General features: G+C 39.0%; 2 protein-coding genes across 3 annotated transcripts; both read right to left on the reverse strand.

The window, feature by feature from the left end:
- Positions 1-732: 732 nt before the first annotated feature.
- On the reverse strand, positions 733-12,563 carry LOC111798068 (myosin-11). Of its 2 annotated transcripts, XM_023681023.1 has the most exons (38): positions 12,101-12,563; positions 11,314-11,442; positions 11,068-11,211; positions 10,841-10,986; positions 10,616-10,772; positions 10,050-10,108; positions 9,783-9,942; positions 9,518-9,667; positions 9,291-9,427; positions 9,061-9,207; positions 8,865-8,966; positions 8,121-8,178; positions 7,941-8,042; positions 7,828-7,865; positions 7,632-7,758; positions 7,384-7,554; positions 7,166-7,297; positions 6,977-7,086; positions 6,830-6,890; positions 6,507-6,684; positions 6,207-6,412; positions 5,420-5,539; positions 5,002-5,100; positions 4,557-4,778; positions 4,304-4,443; positions 4,044-4,155; positions 3,918-3,965; positions 3,582-3,833; positions 3,355-3,510; positions 3,063-3,269; positions 2,841-2,984; positions 2,695-2,765; positions 2,520-2,619; positions 2,390-2,446; positions 2,232-2,288; positions 2,043-2,123; positions 1,855-1,937; positions 733-1,156 (listed from the first exon to the last, which is right to left on the reverse strand). In XM_023681023.1, the coding sequence occupies exons 1-38, from the start codon at positions 12,101-12,103 to the stop codon at positions 1,033-1,035; spliced, it is 4,590 nt and encodes a 1,529-aa protein (XP_023536791.1). In that variant the 5' UTR covers positions 12,104-12,563; the 3' UTR covers positions 733-1,032. The 2 variants fall into 2 exon arrangements, with proteins under 2 accessions (XP_023536791.1, XP_023536790.1); XM_023681022.1 differs by lacking the exon at positions 12,101-12,563 and having other exon boundaries at positions 11,314-11,481.
- Positions 12,564-14,584: 2,021 nt separating this feature from the next.
- On the reverse strand, positions 14,585-18,680 carry LOC111798125 (F-box protein At5g03970-like). The gene is made up of 2 exons (XM_023681102.1): positions 18,240-18,680; positions 14,585-15,860 (listed from the first exon to the last, which is right to left on the reverse strand). The coding sequence occupies exons 1-2, from the start codon at positions 18,307-18,309 to the stop codon at positions 14,620-14,622; spliced, it is 1,311 nt and encodes a 436-aa protein (XP_023536870.1). The 5' UTR covers positions 18,310-18,680; the 3' UTR covers positions 14,585-14,619.
- Between the last annotated feature and the right edge of the window lie 276 nt (positions 18,681-18,956).

The following is an 18,956-nucleotide window of genomic DNA, read 5'->3' on the forward strand; positions in this document are numbered from 1 at the left end:
CATTTCACCCCTAACCACAACTCATCTGCTGATTCTTCAACATCAATCGGTTCGGACCTTCACTTAGTTTCACCCAAGCTTAACAAACAGATAGTCTTGGGTTCAACTCAGGCATTAAAAAAATTTCAGGCTCAACACTCGCTAACTTAGTAGCGGGCCAACGACACCTTTTCATGTTTCAAGGCCAAGAATCTCGACCCGAGTTCAACAGCCCAACACATTAGGGTTTTTGAAGTTCGAGTTCTTCTTTTTCCACGTTCGTGTTCCTAGGTTTTTAAAATTGTATGAAATGTTTATGTAATGTGGATAAATAAATTTCTTTTGAACAATGCGACGACACATCCCAATCCAACCAATGTACATACCCTACTTTGAATTTCATTTTATTTTATTCAAGTTCATGCAGTATCAAACGTTTCCAATCCATATACTTTCAATAAATCTTAAAATGAGTCAACTTAAGCCTTATGTTGACGTTGAACGCATGGAAAAATGTTAATAAAAAAGTCAACTCTGTGTGGATCAAATCAGGGTGTTTGGTCAAATAGCCAAAATCACTCTCAAACATGTCTTTTATGTAGTCTCGAAACCCCTTCTCTATGGCGGGAGGTCGATAAAAATGAATATATATATATATATATTTTTTTGTGGTAATTAAGGTTGACAAAACAATTTGAATCAAAACATTATTCTGAACTGATGACTTATTGTTATATATAAAGGTAATGGAAACAATCTCAGGGAAAATACAACTAAGAGATCTATGACAGGATGATGCCTTCTACTTCACTGGCTGTCTCAAGAACTCTAAAAACTCTGTAAACAAAGCTGGGCTACAATGAATGCTAGCAAGTGATTTCAAGCAATTTCTAAGCCATAATTTGGAGGCAGAGTTGGCTCCATTTCACCTCAAACTGCAGGGAATGTTTGAATCTGAGGAACCCTTTGAGGACATAAGCCTGTGGGGGGTTCCAATTCAGTTTGAATCTTGATAGTTTATGCTCCGACATGAAGAAACCGGAGATTCGTCTGTTAGTCTGTTCGAGGTAACAAGAAACTAAAGCCTGAGTTCTCCCGAATCAGTGGCGGTGGTTCGATGTCTCCGATGTCTATTTGTTCCATAGACTTTGATAAATCATCAACTGAGAATGGAATACTGTAGTACAAGCAAGCAACAAACATGTTAAGGTTGTTTTTGTTGTGTTTGCGAAAAGAAAGAACATTCGAAAGATAGATTTGTTGAGGATTAAGTGCCCAAACCCACCGCTACAGTAGATATTGTCCTCTTTGGGCTTCCCCTCGAGGTTTTTAAAACGTGTCTGCTAGGGAGAGGCTTCCACACTCTTATAAAGAATGCTTCGTTCTCCTCCCCAACCGATGGGGAATCTCACAATCCACCCCCCTTCAGGACCCAACATCCTCGCTGACACTCGTTCTCTTCTCCAATCGATGTTGGACCCCCAAATCCACCCCTTCGAGGCCTAGCATCCTTGCTAGCACACCGCCTCATGTCCATCCCCCTTTGGGGATCAACCTCCTCGCTGCACATCGCCTGATGTCTTGACTTTGATACAGTTTGTAATAGCCCAAGCCCACCACTATAGCAGATATTGCCCTCTTTGGGCTTCCCCTCAAAGTTCTTAAAATGCGTTTGCTAGGGAGAAGTTTCCACACCCTTATAAAGAATGTTTCGTTCTCCTCCCCAACCGATGGGGAATCTCACAATTCGTATGAGGACTTTTGGAAAAACCAAAAGCAAAACAAAGAGAGCTTATGCTCAAAGCGGATAATATCGCACCATTGTAGAGGGTCGTGGTTTCTAACAAGATTAGTGACAATATTGTTGATACTAACCTCGAATCGTCGTCCAATAGAAATGAATTACTAATTGCATGGTTCGAATCTTCAGTCATTAACACCCTCATATTGGATATAACCTAGGAGAACATTCAAACAATAAAGATCTATGCACTTTTGAAAAAAAAAATGAACATAAACAAGGGTGCTTCATACAAAAAATGGTAGAATATGTAAGATCTTACATCAGGGGACACACTATGAGTACCATACTTATCGTCCCAGTACATCGTACTGATACGATACAGCTGCTGTATACTTAGTACCTGCAAGCGAAGAATTTGGTTTCGTTAATTCCGAGGAAACGGCGAATAACTGCAAAAAACAGTACTCGTGTATAAGCAGTGAATACAAAATGCTTAGCCGTCACTTACGGGGCATAGATCGTGACTTATTTCGTCTAACGTCTTCTTTGGCTTCTGATGAATAACCTATTACATTACAAAAACAAGAATTCACCCCCGTCTCCTGTTTTCTAATTCAAAAAAATTTCGTGTAAAGAGTTGAACATAGTAAAATAATAGAGAGATACCAGAAACCCGATCGCTTGTCGTATATGCTTTAGCTCGTCCCAAGCAGAACCTGCATACTGTAGTTTCATTTTATCATTTAGTAACTGTGTTTAAAAAAACAAACAAGGTAAAGCAGCATACTCAAGGTACCTCATCAGTAGCTTTATAACACCAATGCTCTAATTCAGACAGTCCAGCTTTGACGTATTCACCGTTGCTAAACGAGCAACACTCTCGTCGTAATAGAAGACTGTCGAAAAAGTAACCGACTGAGAAAAGTTCTTAGTTAAGTACTTCAGGTACAAGAAATGGAAGAGCTCAACACCTGTTAAATAGTTGAACGTTGATGAAAGAAAATATTTGTATGAAGACTTTACGCACCAAAAATGGAGGTACCTACAATGACATGAAACACATGAATGAATCAGAAAAAGAAAATTGTTTCAAAACAATCAAAAAGGTTTTGCATACATGATTTGCTTTTAAGGTGTTCAAGAAGTTCCCGAGGCTCTTCACGATTCCTTGCCAGTGAGCGATTAAGGCACGTTGCGCCTCCGTGGTGGCAACCGAACGAGAAGATCCCTTAACCAAACTTGCCCTTGATGTTCTTGGTGCCTTTTCATATTACAAGAACAAAACTTAGTAATTTGGAAGAAACGAAACCAATGAAGTTAACCAGCTAACTACACATACCTGGATGCACAATCCTAGCAATGGAGAAATTTCTTTCTTCAAATTGTCTCTTATCATTCCATAAATTTTCTCTACATAGGCTGTCAGCTGCTGCTTGAACAACAAAGCAGGGTACTTCGCTTCGACTTGTCGTAACGAGTCCACTCCACCACTAGTTCCACCATTGATTAAGGATAGACTAACTCCTTGTGGAGCTCCTCGAAAACTCTAGAGAAGGATAAAAATCGACATCGAATGAATTCAAGTATGATACTAGTTTATAAACAAGAATTTTTTGTTCTTATGCATTTACTTGAGTCATCCTCCCGAATAGTGTGGCTGATGAGGATCGGCGACGTTGTGGAGCCATTCCAGCAGCGCCACTTGCTTTCAAAGTGCGCTGAAGCAGTAAGAGAAGCGTTGAAGCGTTGGACAACCAATAGGCCAAGACGTCGTTGTTATCCTGAGTCTGTGTATATTCATTTTAGCAATGGCTCTAAATGTTAGAAAGAGATGGAAATAAGGTTAATCAGTATGAACCTCAATGGCATGGCCAATGGTTTGAATTATCCTATCGAATACACTGGTGCGTTCGACTTCGAACGACCTCCATTGAAGCAGGCATTTGTAGATGATACAAGCAGCTATTGGCCTGTTGGCTGCAAAGCCAAGGTGCTGTGCAATACATCTAATGAGCAGTTCTTGATTCTCTTGCTGTTTCTCATTAAGAGATTTTTGAGGTTTGTCCTCTACTTCTGATTCCCTTTGGTTAATAGAAGGGCTGTGAAGATCCTGATTCAGTCATAATAAATGAGAAAAATGAGTTTTTATTGATTCCTTCAAACAAATTCTATGTTCATGAAAAGCTTTACTAACCAAAGGCGTCCTCCCTTCCCCTCCATAATGACCACTTTCAGCACCTCTCTGTTATTTTGTCATAAAAATTTCACATATAAATATTGAGGCATTAATCTTTCCTACAATGCCAATATCTCATGATACCTGAAGAATCGATCTAGATCGTCCCGAGAGGATTTTATTAGGTGCCATAGACACGGCTTGTTGACGTAAAACTTGATTCTCTGATTCCAAATTGGAAAGCTTCTCTTCTAGCCTAATCAAGAGAGTGTTCAGTTAATCAATTCATCAAAGTCAAATTAGTAGCTCTTTCTCGAGTATAACGTAGCTGAAGTGGAGGATCGTTATGCGTTCGGGTTCAAAAGCATGAACTTCTCTATCCATTCTCAAAATAATGATATTACCTGGTCAATGATTCCTGGAGCTGATGAGCTTTTTTCTCTGTGTCTTCTAACTTTTTGCGTTGTTCTTCTCTAGACTGTTCTACTTCCCCATATTTTTTCTCATATTCATCAGCTCTGTTCTTCTCCGTCTCCAGCGAGGTCTGAGACGTCGTAAAGTAAAGGTATTAATCAGTGTAGAAACCATGAACACAAGCTAACAACAAAAAATGAGTTAGCTAAATTCAGCTTATATGATGAACCAAATCATTACTACCTTTAAGCTTTCTACTTCTTCTGTCAAATCATCAATTTTCTTAGTATCTTCAACCAGAACTTGGGTTTCTTGTACAACAGGAGGTGCTTCTTCAGTGGCCTTCTTCACGACCTCTCGCTCCTTTACAAGCAACGCGTTTGTTTCGTCAACTTTCGCCTGCAGTTCTTGCACGATATTTTGGAATTTCGCTATCTCCTGCGCTTTTGCCTCTTCCAGATCCGTCTGCATAGATGATTCAAAGGTTTGCAGGCAAAATATTTATCTTAACTCAACTTCAGTTTCTGGGGTCAACCAAAATGGATGATAAAGACAACAAGTAATTGATTATTTCAAATTGAAGGCATTGACTGGATGGCTTCTTAGGGTGTTATTCTCATAGTTCTAATATAAAACATAATCTGTGACATATATTATCAAATTTAATATCAAAACAGTATAAAATTACCCTTAGACGTTTTTCTAATTGTATGCGCCAAGTAAGTTCTTCCACTTTCTTTTCCAACTTATCCTTTGCTTCTTTAAGTGCACCAGTCTCCCTTGCAGCCTGAAAAAAGAAAAAAAAAAAAATCAGTTGCCAAATATAGAAACAGAGAACAAGGTTTGAAATTTTTAAGGATGTGAGATCCCACGTCGGTTGGGAAGGAGAATGAAGTATTCTTTATAAGGATGTGGAAACCTCCCTCTGGCAGAGGCGTTTTAAAAACCTTGAGGAGAAGCTCGAAAAGGAAAGTCCAAAGAGGACAATATCTACTAGTTGTGAGCTTGGGATGTTACAGGAAGTGTCTCGTGTTCATATTCATCGGGGGGATATTTTAAACTGAAAAGTTTCAACTATACAAGAAAATGAATCGATGAATGCTCACCAATTTGAGTTTTCTAAGTTCCTTTCTTGCAGTTTTTCCTCTCCATCTACATTGTGCAACTATTGACCCTCTCTGAAGTTTCTTATAGTACGAGGCAGCTTTATGGCAACGCCATCGAGCCTGCAATTTTACATATCAACAGGAAGAACATTTAATCTAACAACAACAAAGAGATCGCTTGGATCAACCAAAATATTGTTGCTAATTAAGGGGTTGATCATGGGTTTATAAGTAAGAAATGCACGTATCCATTGGTATGAGGCCTTTTGGGGAAACCAAAAGCAAAGCCATGAGAGCTTATGCTCAAAGTGGACAACATCATACCATTGTGGAGATTCGTGATTCCTAACATTTGGTATCAGAGTTATGCCTTTAACTTAGTCATGTCAATAGAATTCTCAAATGTCGAACAAAGAACTTGTAAGCCTCGAAGGTGTAGTCATAAGTGACTGTGTCGAACAAAGAGTGTATTTTTTTCGAGGACTCCAGAGAAGGAGTCGAGCCTCAATTAAGGGGAGGCTGTTCGAGGGCTCCATAGACCTCAGAGGAGGCTCTATGACGTACTTTGTCCGAGGGGAGGATTGTTGAGAATTGTTGGGAGAGGAGTCCTACATTGCTAATTAAGGAGTTGATCATAAGTTTATAAGCAAGGAAAGGAATGCACATCTCCATTGGTACGAGACCTTTTGGGGAAGCCAAAAGCAAAGCCACGAGAGCTTATGCTCAAAGTGGACAATATCATACCATTGTGGAAATTCGTGGTTTCTAACAAATATAAGTATGGAACCTGAATGATAATTGCCGCCTTTGTTTGTTTCCTAAATCGGAATTCATTCCGAGCTGCCATTGCTCTTAAACCAGTTTGCACAATAAGCACTGAGCTTTGTAGTTTCTTATAAGCTGATCTCGCATGAAATCTTCTAGCATTTTTCTGAATTTTCACAGCAGCTGCCTCCCTCTTCAAATTCTTGAAATGTTTGCAAGCCAGTTTTCCTATAATCATGGCAGATGCATGTAATAAAAAAAAAATATAGCAACCAACATAACATGAAGCTTATATACTGGAAAGTTATCTCAAATGGCTTACCTCTCCACCTAGATTGCACATGTATAGTCGCCTTTCGTAATGCAATAAACTGTTTGCGAGCGATATGGGTTCGTGTGCGCCGTTGAATAGTCTTTGCTGCATTACTCAGCACCTCAGCTCTCCGAGCATCTAATTCAGCCATCTGACCAGCTCTAAGGAATACTTTTGTCTTACCAATCTGCAAAATGCAAGTTTAAACATATGCCTCATGTCCACCGTATATGACTTCCCGCTCGGGCATTAACTCCATTAAGAATAAGACGTGATGTTCGTAGATGTTTTGAACACATACAACCACTCAATCATTGTTTCACACACTTTACCTGAAACCCTTTAAGTCCCTGCTTTTCTAGTATCTTTTTGCACACACTTTTCTCATCATAGCTGCTCAAGAAAAAGAAGGTGGGGTTTCAGAATGCAGAATATTAAATCCTTTAGGTTCTAAGGTTTACTAAACTAAAAGTACTTACTTTCCTTCCAAAGATTCTTCAGCTAAAATTCCGAATCGGTTAATGAACTCAAAGAACGCACGGCGAGTAGGGTACCCTGCACAACTGATTCTGATTGCTTCCAAGACACCCTATAAAGCATCATGAAATTATGTAGAGAAGGATGATCAAATCCAGTTGCTAGCTGAACAAAATAAGAGTAGTACTCACACCACACCGCAGTTGTTGCATTATGTTAACATTCTCGAAAATGGCAGGTTTTAAGAGGTTGTTTGGCTTTACACATCTGATGTAGTGAGGCTCTGTGGAATTTAATGTCTCCATTAACTGTTGTAGTTGTAGCTGTACAACAAAGAATCCTTAAGGTTGAGGTACTTCAACAAAGGATATCCTCATACATCGATATCGTACGATCGAGAGAAAGTTACCTTAAAGCGAGACCCGATTGAAGAAAACTTGGAAGATTTTGCAGATTCTTCTTTTAGTGGAGGAAAAAGGCCAGCAACAAATGAACATTTGGAGGCACTCAACAAATCCTGATATTCAGGAACAACATAATCCTTGTTTTTGTCCAAAAACTGTTCAGATTGATATAAGACCTGAAAACAAGTACTTTAATGGTAAGCGTAAAATCTTCCATGGCATGAGCAAAATTATGCCTCGGGGTTGATATTACCTCTCCAGCATAATGAGCGATGGTGAAATCCGTTCGAGAAAGCTTAGGCTTTATGAACCGCTTATGTGTTTTGAAAGTCTGATAGAGCTTGTTAGCAAATGTTTCGTGTGTCGATTTCGGAAACATGCTGAAAGAAAATGGTTAGTCTCCATGAAAAGTGATGTTTTAGAGGAGAATTAGAATAACAATAGATTACCAAGCTTCATCAAGGAGAGCCACTATTCCACCAGGTTTCTGTAAGATGAAGAAATTATGATAATATGAATGAACAATAATTGAGTATAAGAATATATCAAAATCATGTTTAACCTTTTCAATGAGATCTAACACATCTTGGTTGTCAACGAACTCAATATAACTCCAATCGATCTCTTCTTTCGTGTATTCTTCTTGTTCCATTTTGAAAACGTGCTGGACGGACACCGAAAAAAATGTATATTAACTAATGAAAACAAGAATTCGAATGGTGAAATGATATCTGGAATTCACCTGATTGAAATGTTGCTGTAACTTCTCATTTGTGAAATTAATACAGAACTGCTCAAAACTGCATAGCATGATATACTGAAATTAAGTTACAAGAATTTCCTTAATAAAACATAATCACATATATAAGGAATAATGCTTGACCATGATAAACAACAAGTAATATAGCCATATGTTAAAGGAGGCCTGATCCATGCCAAATGATGGCATTTAATGTGGCATAAAATTTCACGGTGATACTAAGATTAAAAGAAGAAAACTAAGCTAATAATGGGACTCCAATAAGAACTCATGTCATGTAACAGCTCAAGTCCATCGCTAGCAGATATTTTGTAGCGTAAGCAGAAGTACGATTGAATTACTCACATACCCACGAACAGAAAGTAAACACAGAGACAAAGATTTACGTGGTTCGGAGAGAAGAAATTCCCCTACATCCACGACAGATAAATGAGAATTATGACAATATATCTTCATGACAATTTACAACAGATATTGTCCTCTTTGGGCTTTCCCTTTCGGGCTTCCCCTCAAGGTTTTTAAAACGCGTCTGCTAGGAAGAGGTTTCCACACCCTTATAAAGGATGCTTCGTTCTTCTTTCCAACCGATGTGGGGGTCTCACAATCCACCCTCCTTCGGGGCCCAGCATGTCATTCACCCCCATCAACCAGCGGGCTCTAATATTGATATTCGGGTTGATTCAAACACTTAAATCAATATCCATCTGTACAATCATTATTCCTTACCTGTTAGCTTTGAAGCTTTCAAAACCGTAGATATCAAGGACACCGATCAAGGACTTGGAATTAGGATCTTGTCCAATTGAGACATTAATTTTATCAACCAGCCTACATATGGAAGAAAACATACATTTAGTTTCAGGGTGGAGCTCAACGATTAGCCATTAAAGTGGATGATATCTTTCAATAGCTGGGATCTTACCAGTCGAATAGCCGAGAATATATCGTTTTGGCCAAACCATCCCGACTAATAGCCGCACTTTGAGGATCCAAGCTACGTTTGATCACTTCTTCAGGGGTGATCATGACACGCTTACATAATGCATCTTCAAGGCCAGCATTATCACACCTACAACAAGTGAAATTAGATGAATATCGACAATATATAAAGACGTAAACATATGAAGTGACATTCTAATGCAGGATGAGTACATGAGAAGCTCTGAAGTCATTTTAAGATGAAACTTCGCTTTGTCGTCTTTTGGAACTGATGAGTCGCCGTCTTTGCCCTTCGTAAATTCAATGTTACCGAGATGAAGAATTGCAGCAACAACTCTAAAAATTGCTTCCTGAAAAAGAGAGAAGAGAGGAAAGACATAAGAAGATAAATAACTATGCTCAAATTTTGCATTAGTTACAAGTTTCAGCAGATACCATACCTGCTCCTTGGCACTTATTCCAACAACATCCATAGCTCTTCTAGTGGCAAGATAGTCATGAGCATCACTTACATCAACCAGTTCATAGCAATTTGATTGATTAAGATAATGAAATGATTTAGGATTTCCCAGCTTGTACTTTTCAATTTCCTGTTATATCACAAACAACCTTACTCACAAGCCACAACTATGCCAATTCACATGTTTATGTGTTCTAAATAATCTAAAGCTCTCAGTTAGTGGTGTCAAAGAAACTGGTGAATACCTCCTGAGGTGCAGCACAAAGGAGGTAAAAGCAGTGATAATTGCGCTCGGGATCGGAAACTTGGCAAACACGAGATCTCTCAAGAAGGTAAGTTCGGATAGCTGCTCCTGAGATTCTTCCATGCTTGTCAAACTGGATTTCAACAAACTTACCAAAGCGACTGTATGGAGAGAATGATTCTTAGCAACAATTTGAGAAATGAAAATTTGTGTTACTTGAATTGGTTTCTAGAAATGAGTTTTTGTTAACTCTCACTAAGAATTTTACCTGGAATTGTTATTTCTGACAGTTTTAGCATTTCCAAAAGCTTCAAGCACTGGATTTGACTGCAAATAAAGTCAAGGGGAGAAAAAACCATGAGACTTAAATCAAAATCTTAGGTAAGTGTAACAGCCCAAGCCCAAGCCCACCGCTTGCAGATATTGTTCTCTTTGGGCTTTTCATTTCGGGTTTTCCCTCAAGGTTTTTAAAACATGTCTGCTAGGGAGAGGTTTCCACACTCTTATGAAGAATGTTTCGTTCTCCTCCCCAACCGATGTGGGATTTCACAATCCACCCCTCCTTCTGGGTTCAGCCTCCTCGCTGACACATCGTTTGGTGTTCTGCTCTGATACCATTTGTAACAGCTTAAGCCCACTGCTAGCAGATACTATCCTCTTTGGATTTTCCCTTTCAGGCTTCCCCTCAAAGTTTTTAAAACGTGTCAGCTAGGGAGAGGTTTCCACACTCTTATAAAGAATGCTTTGTTCTCTCCCCAACCGATGTGGGATCTCACACCAGCTGTACTAGAGGAGAAAATATCAGTTTGATATGAAAGTTCTAATTTATCATACCTCAAGAACTTGTTGCTCAACTGTTCGTCCTTCAGTGGCCGCCCGACCACCTAAAAATGCAAGGTACCGCATAAGCATCTTTGTGGTTTCAGTTTTCCCTGCTCCACTTTCACCACTGACCAGAATTGAATTACTTTTACCCTCGATAACCATTGCCCTGTTTCAATACAACTGTTAATCATTTGTGTGTGAAATTTCTTCAAGAATAACATGTTGAAATTTAACCTGTAAGCAACATCAGCTACAGCAAAAACATGAGGACTCAGCTCTCCGAATGGTGCTCCTTTGTATTGATGCATCATGTGACCATCATAAAGATGAGGCAATCTTTGGAATGGATTAATTGCAATAAGAATATTGCCAGTGTATGTCTGCAATAACAAGGAATATTATATGATTTCATTTTTTTCATGAACAAATCTAAAGTTATAATATGAAGGGTGAAAATTTACATAGATTTCGTTGAGTTCATATCGACTTTTTAAATTTTGTAGAACTCCCGGCTCGTGCAGGTAAGATAACTTCGTCATATCATCGACGCCACCAGCGGGAGCCTCCATATCTTTTGGATATATTTTGGATAATTTTGCAACAACCTGAAATTCCAAAACAGCATGACACACAAATCATTATTTGAGAGATGTATAGAGCAGATATTGACACGAGCTTTAAAACGAAAAGACGAGATCTTCGCCTACTTTCTTTCCATTGCTGGCTTCAATCTCGGCTTCCTGCCCTGTAATCTTGGATACCAATCCATCCAGCCAAGCAACTTCTGGATCCTCAATCCAGACATGAGAACCTACAATAATGTTAACTGGTGTACCCTGCATGTGTAGAAAACAAAAACATGCTTCAGAAATCATCTCATTTTCACTTTTTTACAAGAAATATAGTTCAAAATTACTTCTGAACAGGAACATTAACACAAACTCAAGTTGTAACGGCACAAGCCCACCGCTAGCAAATATTGTCCTCTTTGAGCTTTCCCTTTCGGGCTGCCCCTTAAGATTTTTAAAACGTGTTTGCTAGAGAGAGGTTTCCATACCCTTCATGTTTCGTTCTCCTCCCCAACCGATGTGGGATCTCACACAAGTGTTCTCAAGTTCTTTATATTACATTCAATGAAAGGCAGCAACCCAAGATAGATATTTACTAGAAAATCTATATGACAGGAAGGCAGCAACCAACGAGTGCGAAATTTCGACCGTTTGATTAAAAGATCCAGATATTAAGGAATAAATGCCTTAGATTTACATTCTAACATTTCATGGTATCATAGAATACATTAAAGATTAATCAACTACCATTACTGCATAAACAGACAGTTTTTGTAATCTATATTATCTTCAAGGCCTATTTGGAGATATGAACAGATATGAATTAAAAGACATTTGAAGCAAAAACATCACGTGTTTCTGTGATCCACCAAACATAAAACCGGCAAGAACACAACAAGATATTTGAGAGAAGAAGATCACCAACCATTTGAAATGCTGCAATCCGAAGCTTGTTTACGATTGGGGACTTTCGTCGAACACTTCAGCTGCCTAATTCATACACCATAAAAGAAACACAACAGCTGAAAGAAATGGCGTCTTGATCAAAGCTAGAATGACCCAAAATGGCCCAATGGGCAAAAATCATGGCTAGATTCACATAAAAAAGCAGGAAATCAAAGATGGGTCGGAGCGTAACATGAAAAAATGCAGAAAAAAGGCATTTCCCAGAAGAAATTGTGAAAAGGGAAATGAAGAAAATGAAGGAAAAGAAAGTATTGTGATGTGGGAAAGTAAAGAGTGTGTGCTTTAGAGAGAGAGAGGGAGTGAATGTGGATCCGATGAGATGAGGGAGTGACATTGTTGCAGGAAGGCCGGTAAGTTCGGTAGCTCCCTCAATTGCGCGCCAATTTGGGGCTACCAAGTCTCTCTTTACATGTCTCAGCAGGGTGTGCCAAATGCTACACTAACTTGCCATAAATCAACTCTTCATCCTCACCCTACGATTCAAATCATCATCCAACAGGCTAGATTTGGTGATACTAGAGATGTCTACGAGACCGAGACGGGTAATGCAGCTTATTATAATCTCTATTCTCGTAAAATTTTCTATTTATTTTTGTGACCAAGGATTAATCAGGATCAGGTAGGCGGAAAATTTTTCTGTATATTTTTTTTTAAAAATTATTCATTTCATATAATATTTTCAAATGAACCATCGGAAAATGTGACATATCTTAATAAACCCAATAATATTTCATAGTCGAAAATATAATATAATGTTTTATTAACATAATTTCTGTTTAAAGTTGGGAAAAAGTATTTAATAGCTTGAAAAAATATCTTTAACATATTTATTAAAATAAATGGAAGTATAATTTCAGTCTCGGGCCTCATTTAGCTAAGAAATTTTCATTTAAACGGAATTTTCTTGTCCCATTCTCGATTAAACAGACATCTCTAGGTAGGAAGTAACAAAAACCAATTGACGTTTGTTGAACTAAAAAAAATTATGATATGGGTTTTATTTTAATAATTTGGGGTTCTAGCCAACGAGAATCTTTCTCGAAGTTCAGCCATTGAATCTTTATTACGTTCAACGGGCTTGTTAGATATTTTTAACAATTTAGAGATTAAATAAATACAAACCATGGATATTATTGATCGTTAAAGATAGGTTGAGTTGCAAATTTGGTCTCTGTGTGTAACACTCAAGTAAAATAAGGGTACATAAATGAATCGAGACTATATTCGAATGAGAGCGATCTTGAGGATATGATGACTAAGAAAGTGGAAACGAACGTACACTCAAGTAAAATAAGGGTACATAAATGAATCGAGACTATATTCGAATGAGAGCGATCCTGAGGATATGATGACTAAGAAAGTGGAAACGAACGTTATTACCTATACCAAAAGATGTACCTTCCTTTTCGATGGCTTAATCATAAGAACTTTATAGTTAAGCGTACTTGGAGCAATTCTATGTTGGGTGATCTCTTGAAAATTTTCCTATGATACATGTGAGTGAGAACAAAACATGCTGGAAGGAGTCGTGTTGATCTATGGGGGTAGTTTTCACTCTTAAGAATTGAGAAATAGGTAATATGACCATGTCGCAGAGGAGGTAAGGGAATGATAGGCCCATCAAGTGCTAAATCTGAATTCCGAATCTCGGGCATGAGTTGTTAGACTATGATTTTACAATGGTTAGAGTTAGTCCCTGTGGTTGGATAAATCTTAAGGACGATGGGCCCTTACAAGGGTGTGGAAACCTCTCTCTACTAGCCCAAGATGACACCTCTCTCTGATAGCCTAGGCCTCTCCCTAACAGACGCGTTTTAAAAACCGTGAGATGGACTCCTCTCTCTACTAGCCTAGGCCTCTCCCTAATAGAGGACGCCTCTCTCCGCTAGCCTAAGCCTTTCCCTAACAGACGAGTTTTAAAAACCGTGAGATGGACACGATGGACGCCTCTCTCTATTAGCCTAGGCCTCTGCCTAACAGATGCGTTTTAAAAACCGTGAGATGGACGCCTCTCTCTACTAGCCTAGGCCTCTCCCTATAGAGGACGCCTCTCTCTGCTAGTCTAAGCCTCTAGGCCTCTCCCTAACAGATGCGAGATGGACACCTCTCTTTGCTAGCCTAGGCCTCTCCCTAACAGAGATGGACGTCTCTCTTTGCTAGCCTAGGCCTCTCCCTAATAGACGCGAGATGGACACCTCTCTCTGCTAGCCTAGGTCTTCCCTAACAGACGTGTTTTAAAAATCGTGAGATGATCGCCTCTCTCTGCTAGCCTAGACCTCTCCCTAATAGAGGCATCTTAAAAACTATGAGATGGACGCCTCTCTCCTAGCCTAAGCTTCTCCCTAACAAACACATTTTAAAAACCGTGAGATGGACGACAATACATAACAGACCAAAAAAACAAATTGCAATCGAGCACAATGATCATTAACAAAAGAAGAAATTGGCAACAGAACAACAGGCATCTCATGGTTGATATCAATTATTAAAAGTGTTCGAGGGGTCAGGGAAAGGGGAATAAGGCCATATCTTCTGAAAGAAAGGCACCACTTTACAAGAATCCCATGGGATAGAAACACCATCACAGTGGTAAGGAATCACAGCCAGTGTTTTGCTTCTGATATTACAAAGGTAGATGTTCGATCCCAATCTAATGAAAACAGATTCCGAGTCTCGACAAATGAACGATAATACTTGAGGTTCTTTAGTACGAATACCTGAATTCGGGTTCTGTTTCGACATCTCTTTGCAGCTCAGTCTGTGTCGTAACGTCCACCGGTACTCGTATCGATCGGTAACGGTAGCTTGCTCCTTGTGCAGAATCCATATCTCCAACCCCATCTTTCCACTTTGACCATACTGCAAAAGCCCATCAGATGACTCTCCTAAAATGGAGTCCTCATAGTCATAAGTCAGCTGACCAACCGGTAGCTTGATCGAGTTTATGCTCCTTTCTCCGAATCCCGGATCATAAATGGCTAAGCTTCGATACGTTCCGAACCAGTATATAACTCGGTCGATCACGGTTCCCACCATCCATGGACTCAAAGAAAAATATGAAGAACAAACAAGAGTTGATTGCTTCCATGTCCAAGTCATTGAGGAGAAAGTCTCTATAGAGATGGTGTTAATAACATCAACTTTGCATTCACAGCTCGCCCGAACGATTCTATATACCATATCTCCGTCAGCTTCACCACGGTTTTCAGTGATGAACGCGATACATAGACATTTATAATGCTTTCGAGGTTGAGGAAGAAGGCATCGATACTTCGATACAGAATTCCAGACATAATAATTCTTAGGATGTCGGCCACAGAGCACAAGGCCATCAGAGTAGTCAATAAAATAGCCTAGCTTCCTTAAGAATCCAGATGACATTAAATCATCACCTTCTTTACATGTTGAAAGTAGAGGTAGAGCAGGCTCGTACCGAGGGCGCCTCAACCCGCCTTGTGGTCTGTCAATGTAAAGAAGATTGCATACAAAAAAGCCAAAAAGACGAGTGTGTGTGCCCCATTGCATCTCGTAACAACGTCGGAAAGGTAAATCACAGATCAGGTATAGCCATTTTTTCGACACGAGTATAAATTTGAAAACATGTTTCTCCGGTAAACGAAGGAGGATTTCGGTGAGGATGTCATCACATGCCAAAGCTGAATGAATACTATCACTAACCATTTTCCTCCCTCTAAATCTGGAGAAGCGTCCATTATAGCCTATACATATTCATTTGCTATCAAGTTAAGATGTACTGCATTTCACATATGACAGCCACAGATATATGCAATGAATTCAACTGGAATGTGGAAGTTCAGAAATAAATAGAAGATCAAAAGATTAAAAGCTTCATAGCTAACCGCCCAAGTACACCGCCAGCAGATATTCCCTTGTTTGGGCTTTCCCTTATGAGCTTCCCTTAAGATTTTAAAACGCGTCCATTAGGGAGAGATTTCCACACCCTTATAAGGAATGTTTCGTTCTCCTCTCCAACCGATGTGGGCTGTTACAAATGGTATCAGAGGCAGACATCGGACAATGTGCCAGCAATGACGTTGGGCCACCAAAGGGGGTGGATTGCAAGATCTCACATCGGTTGGAAAGGATAACAAAACATTCTTATAAGAGTGTGAAAACCTCTCCCTAACAGACTCGTTTTAAAACCTTGAGGGGAAGCCCAGATGGGCCACCAAGGGGGTGGATTGCAAGATCCCACATCGGTTGGAAAGGATAACAAAACATTCCTTATAAGAGTGTCAAAACCTCTTCCTAATAGACTCGTTTTAAAACCTTGAGGGGAAGCCCATAAGGGAACGCCCAAAGAGCACAATATCTGCTAGCAATGGGCTTCAGCTGTTACTCAAGATGAGGTCTAAGTATGAAAATTGATCAAGGAAGCCTCAATCAAGCTAGCAATTGATGATGGCAGTCTCATATATGAGCTCTAAGTTGTTATAACACAACATACTGATGAACAACAAAAAGCTACTAAATGAAACGTCAGGAATGCAAATCAATCACAAACAGAGTAATAAAAAATCTGACATTGACGATATTCTTAACGACGATGCTTACGGGAGTATGCTTCCTGATCATCATAAAAGAACTGTCATAACTTGTTTAACTATTAATGCAACGTTTTAGTATCGAGCGCCGAATAACAAAGAGTTAAATACAGAGCTACAAGAGACAGATTAAACATTAGAACCCCTTAGGGATCATCAAAATGCCATTCCATGATTATGTTTGCATCATGAATCAAAACATTTAGTATCATGAGCTTTTATTGCATCTTTAGTCATCCAAAATTTATAAGAATCATAACCCATAAGAACAAGCAAATTGTTACCAACAAATGTAAAGGATGACACTGAACCGAGCCACATGATTCAACCAAAAGGATGAACTACAAATTTGATCCCTTCAAAGGAGTTAGTTTCCACTTGAACAAAGATCCTGATTCCTAATGGAAGTCAAGGCAGCTTCATGAAAGTTCTCTCATCGTTTCTAAAGTATTCCTACTTCATTGTCGAGTTAATCAACTCGACATTTCTAACTCTCATCAAAGCGAACGGTTAAAGGGTAAGTAGAAAACTTCATCCAAGCATTATAAATGGTTATCAAAGGGAAGGTTCAACGTTCAAGGATCAAGCATCTAAGATCCCACATCAATTGGAGAGGGAAACAAAGCATTCCTTATAAGAGTATGGAAATCTCTCTCTAGTAGACGTGTTTTAAAACCGTGAGGCTGAAAGTGATACATAACGGGTCAAAGCGAACAATATTTGCTAGTGGGTTTGAACTGTTACAAAGCCCCAAATTGAAAACGTAATCACTACGAAATCTCCTCCCTCTTTATAGGGTGCTCTGAGGCAAGCAAAGCTTCCCAGAGATTAGTGGGATAGGCCATGAGCATAACGTTGAGGATCGTTAGGAGAGGAGTCCTTATTGGCTAATTAAGGGGTTGATCATGAGTTTATAAGTAAGGAATACATCTCCATTGGTATGAGACCTATTAGAGAAACCAAAAGTAAAGCCACGAGAGCTTATGCTCAAAGTGGTCAATATCATACAATTATGGAGAGTCGTGGTTCCTAACACATAATACAAGAACTGAGGTCCCGACACCTTAGCTATTAAAAAAAAAATACCTAAAGCAAAACTAATAGTACAAATTCACATAGGATGCAATCTCTTGAACTAATTTGGTGTCAATCCCACGTTGAGTATCAGTTCAATACGTCTGCTGAACACCAAAATGAACAAATCTAACGAAGATGACATAATATTGTCCAGCCAAGAACAGAGTACACAATGCAACATTAAACGCCTCGAAATCGTGCAAAAACATATATGTATATATCATCACAGACCCATAACACCTCAAATCTGAGAATCACATTACACCCAGAAGAAACACGATCAAAAAACAGATAATCTCATGAAAATCAAACATCAACGAGAAACCCAAAGATGAACACGAATGAATGTTGGAATGCAAAGATGAACACGAGAATCGAAACCCATCTGCATTTGACAAGAATCAACCCAAAAAATGGATTTAAAAAATTATTGATAGCGATTATGAAAGCGATCACCTCTGCCTGATGGGCGATTGCTTGAAGGAGTAGAAGCCGCCGCAATGGGAGAATTTTTTGCGTTAGGCATGTTTACATTGCAAGGAAATACGTAAATTTGTTAAGTGAAAATAAATAACAAATTTATGGATCAAAATGTAATTAGCTCGAAATTTATGGTTAATTTTGAAAAATATTTGTGATATTGCAATACTATTATTATGCTCAACCCATTTTTCTTTATGTTCTTAAGGCGCCGCCATTTAGTTCTTCATCTTTCCATCTTTTATTCACAAATTCAATACCCACATCATAAAAATGAAAGATTATGAGTTTTGTTAAGGAAGCGCTTACCAAGGTGGCGGTAGCGGCGGCGGCGGCGGCTAGCAGCGAGGTGGTAGCAAATCAAGATGTCCACCGGGCTAGCTTCCTCATGAACCTTCTCATTTATTTATTTATTTTTGTCGGGATGGGGCCGAGATTCTTAGCCGAACTCTTGAAATAGTCATTTTAAAAAAACCTTTTAGCGCATAGCTTTTATTTTTCGATATAAATTATTAATTGGTGTTGATTCACTCGTGATTAGAAAACTATTAATTATGAAAGAGCTTAGGAGCATTGCTAGCAAATATTATCTTCTTTAGGCTTTCGCTTTCGAGCGTCCTCTCAATGTTTTAAAACATGTCTGTTACAGAGAGGTGTCGCGTCCTCTCAATGTTTTAAAACATGTCTGTTACG

This window comes from Cucurbita pepo, chromosome LG07, assembly GCF_002806865.2.
Source record: "Cucurbita pepo subsp. pepo cultivar mu-cu-16 chromosome LG07, ASM280686v2, whole genome shotgun sequence".
In the NCBI taxonomy this organism is placed as follows: domain Eukaryota; kingdom Viridiplantae; phylum Streptophyta; class Magnoliopsida; order Cucurbitales; family Cucurbitaceae; genus Cucurbita; species Cucurbita pepo.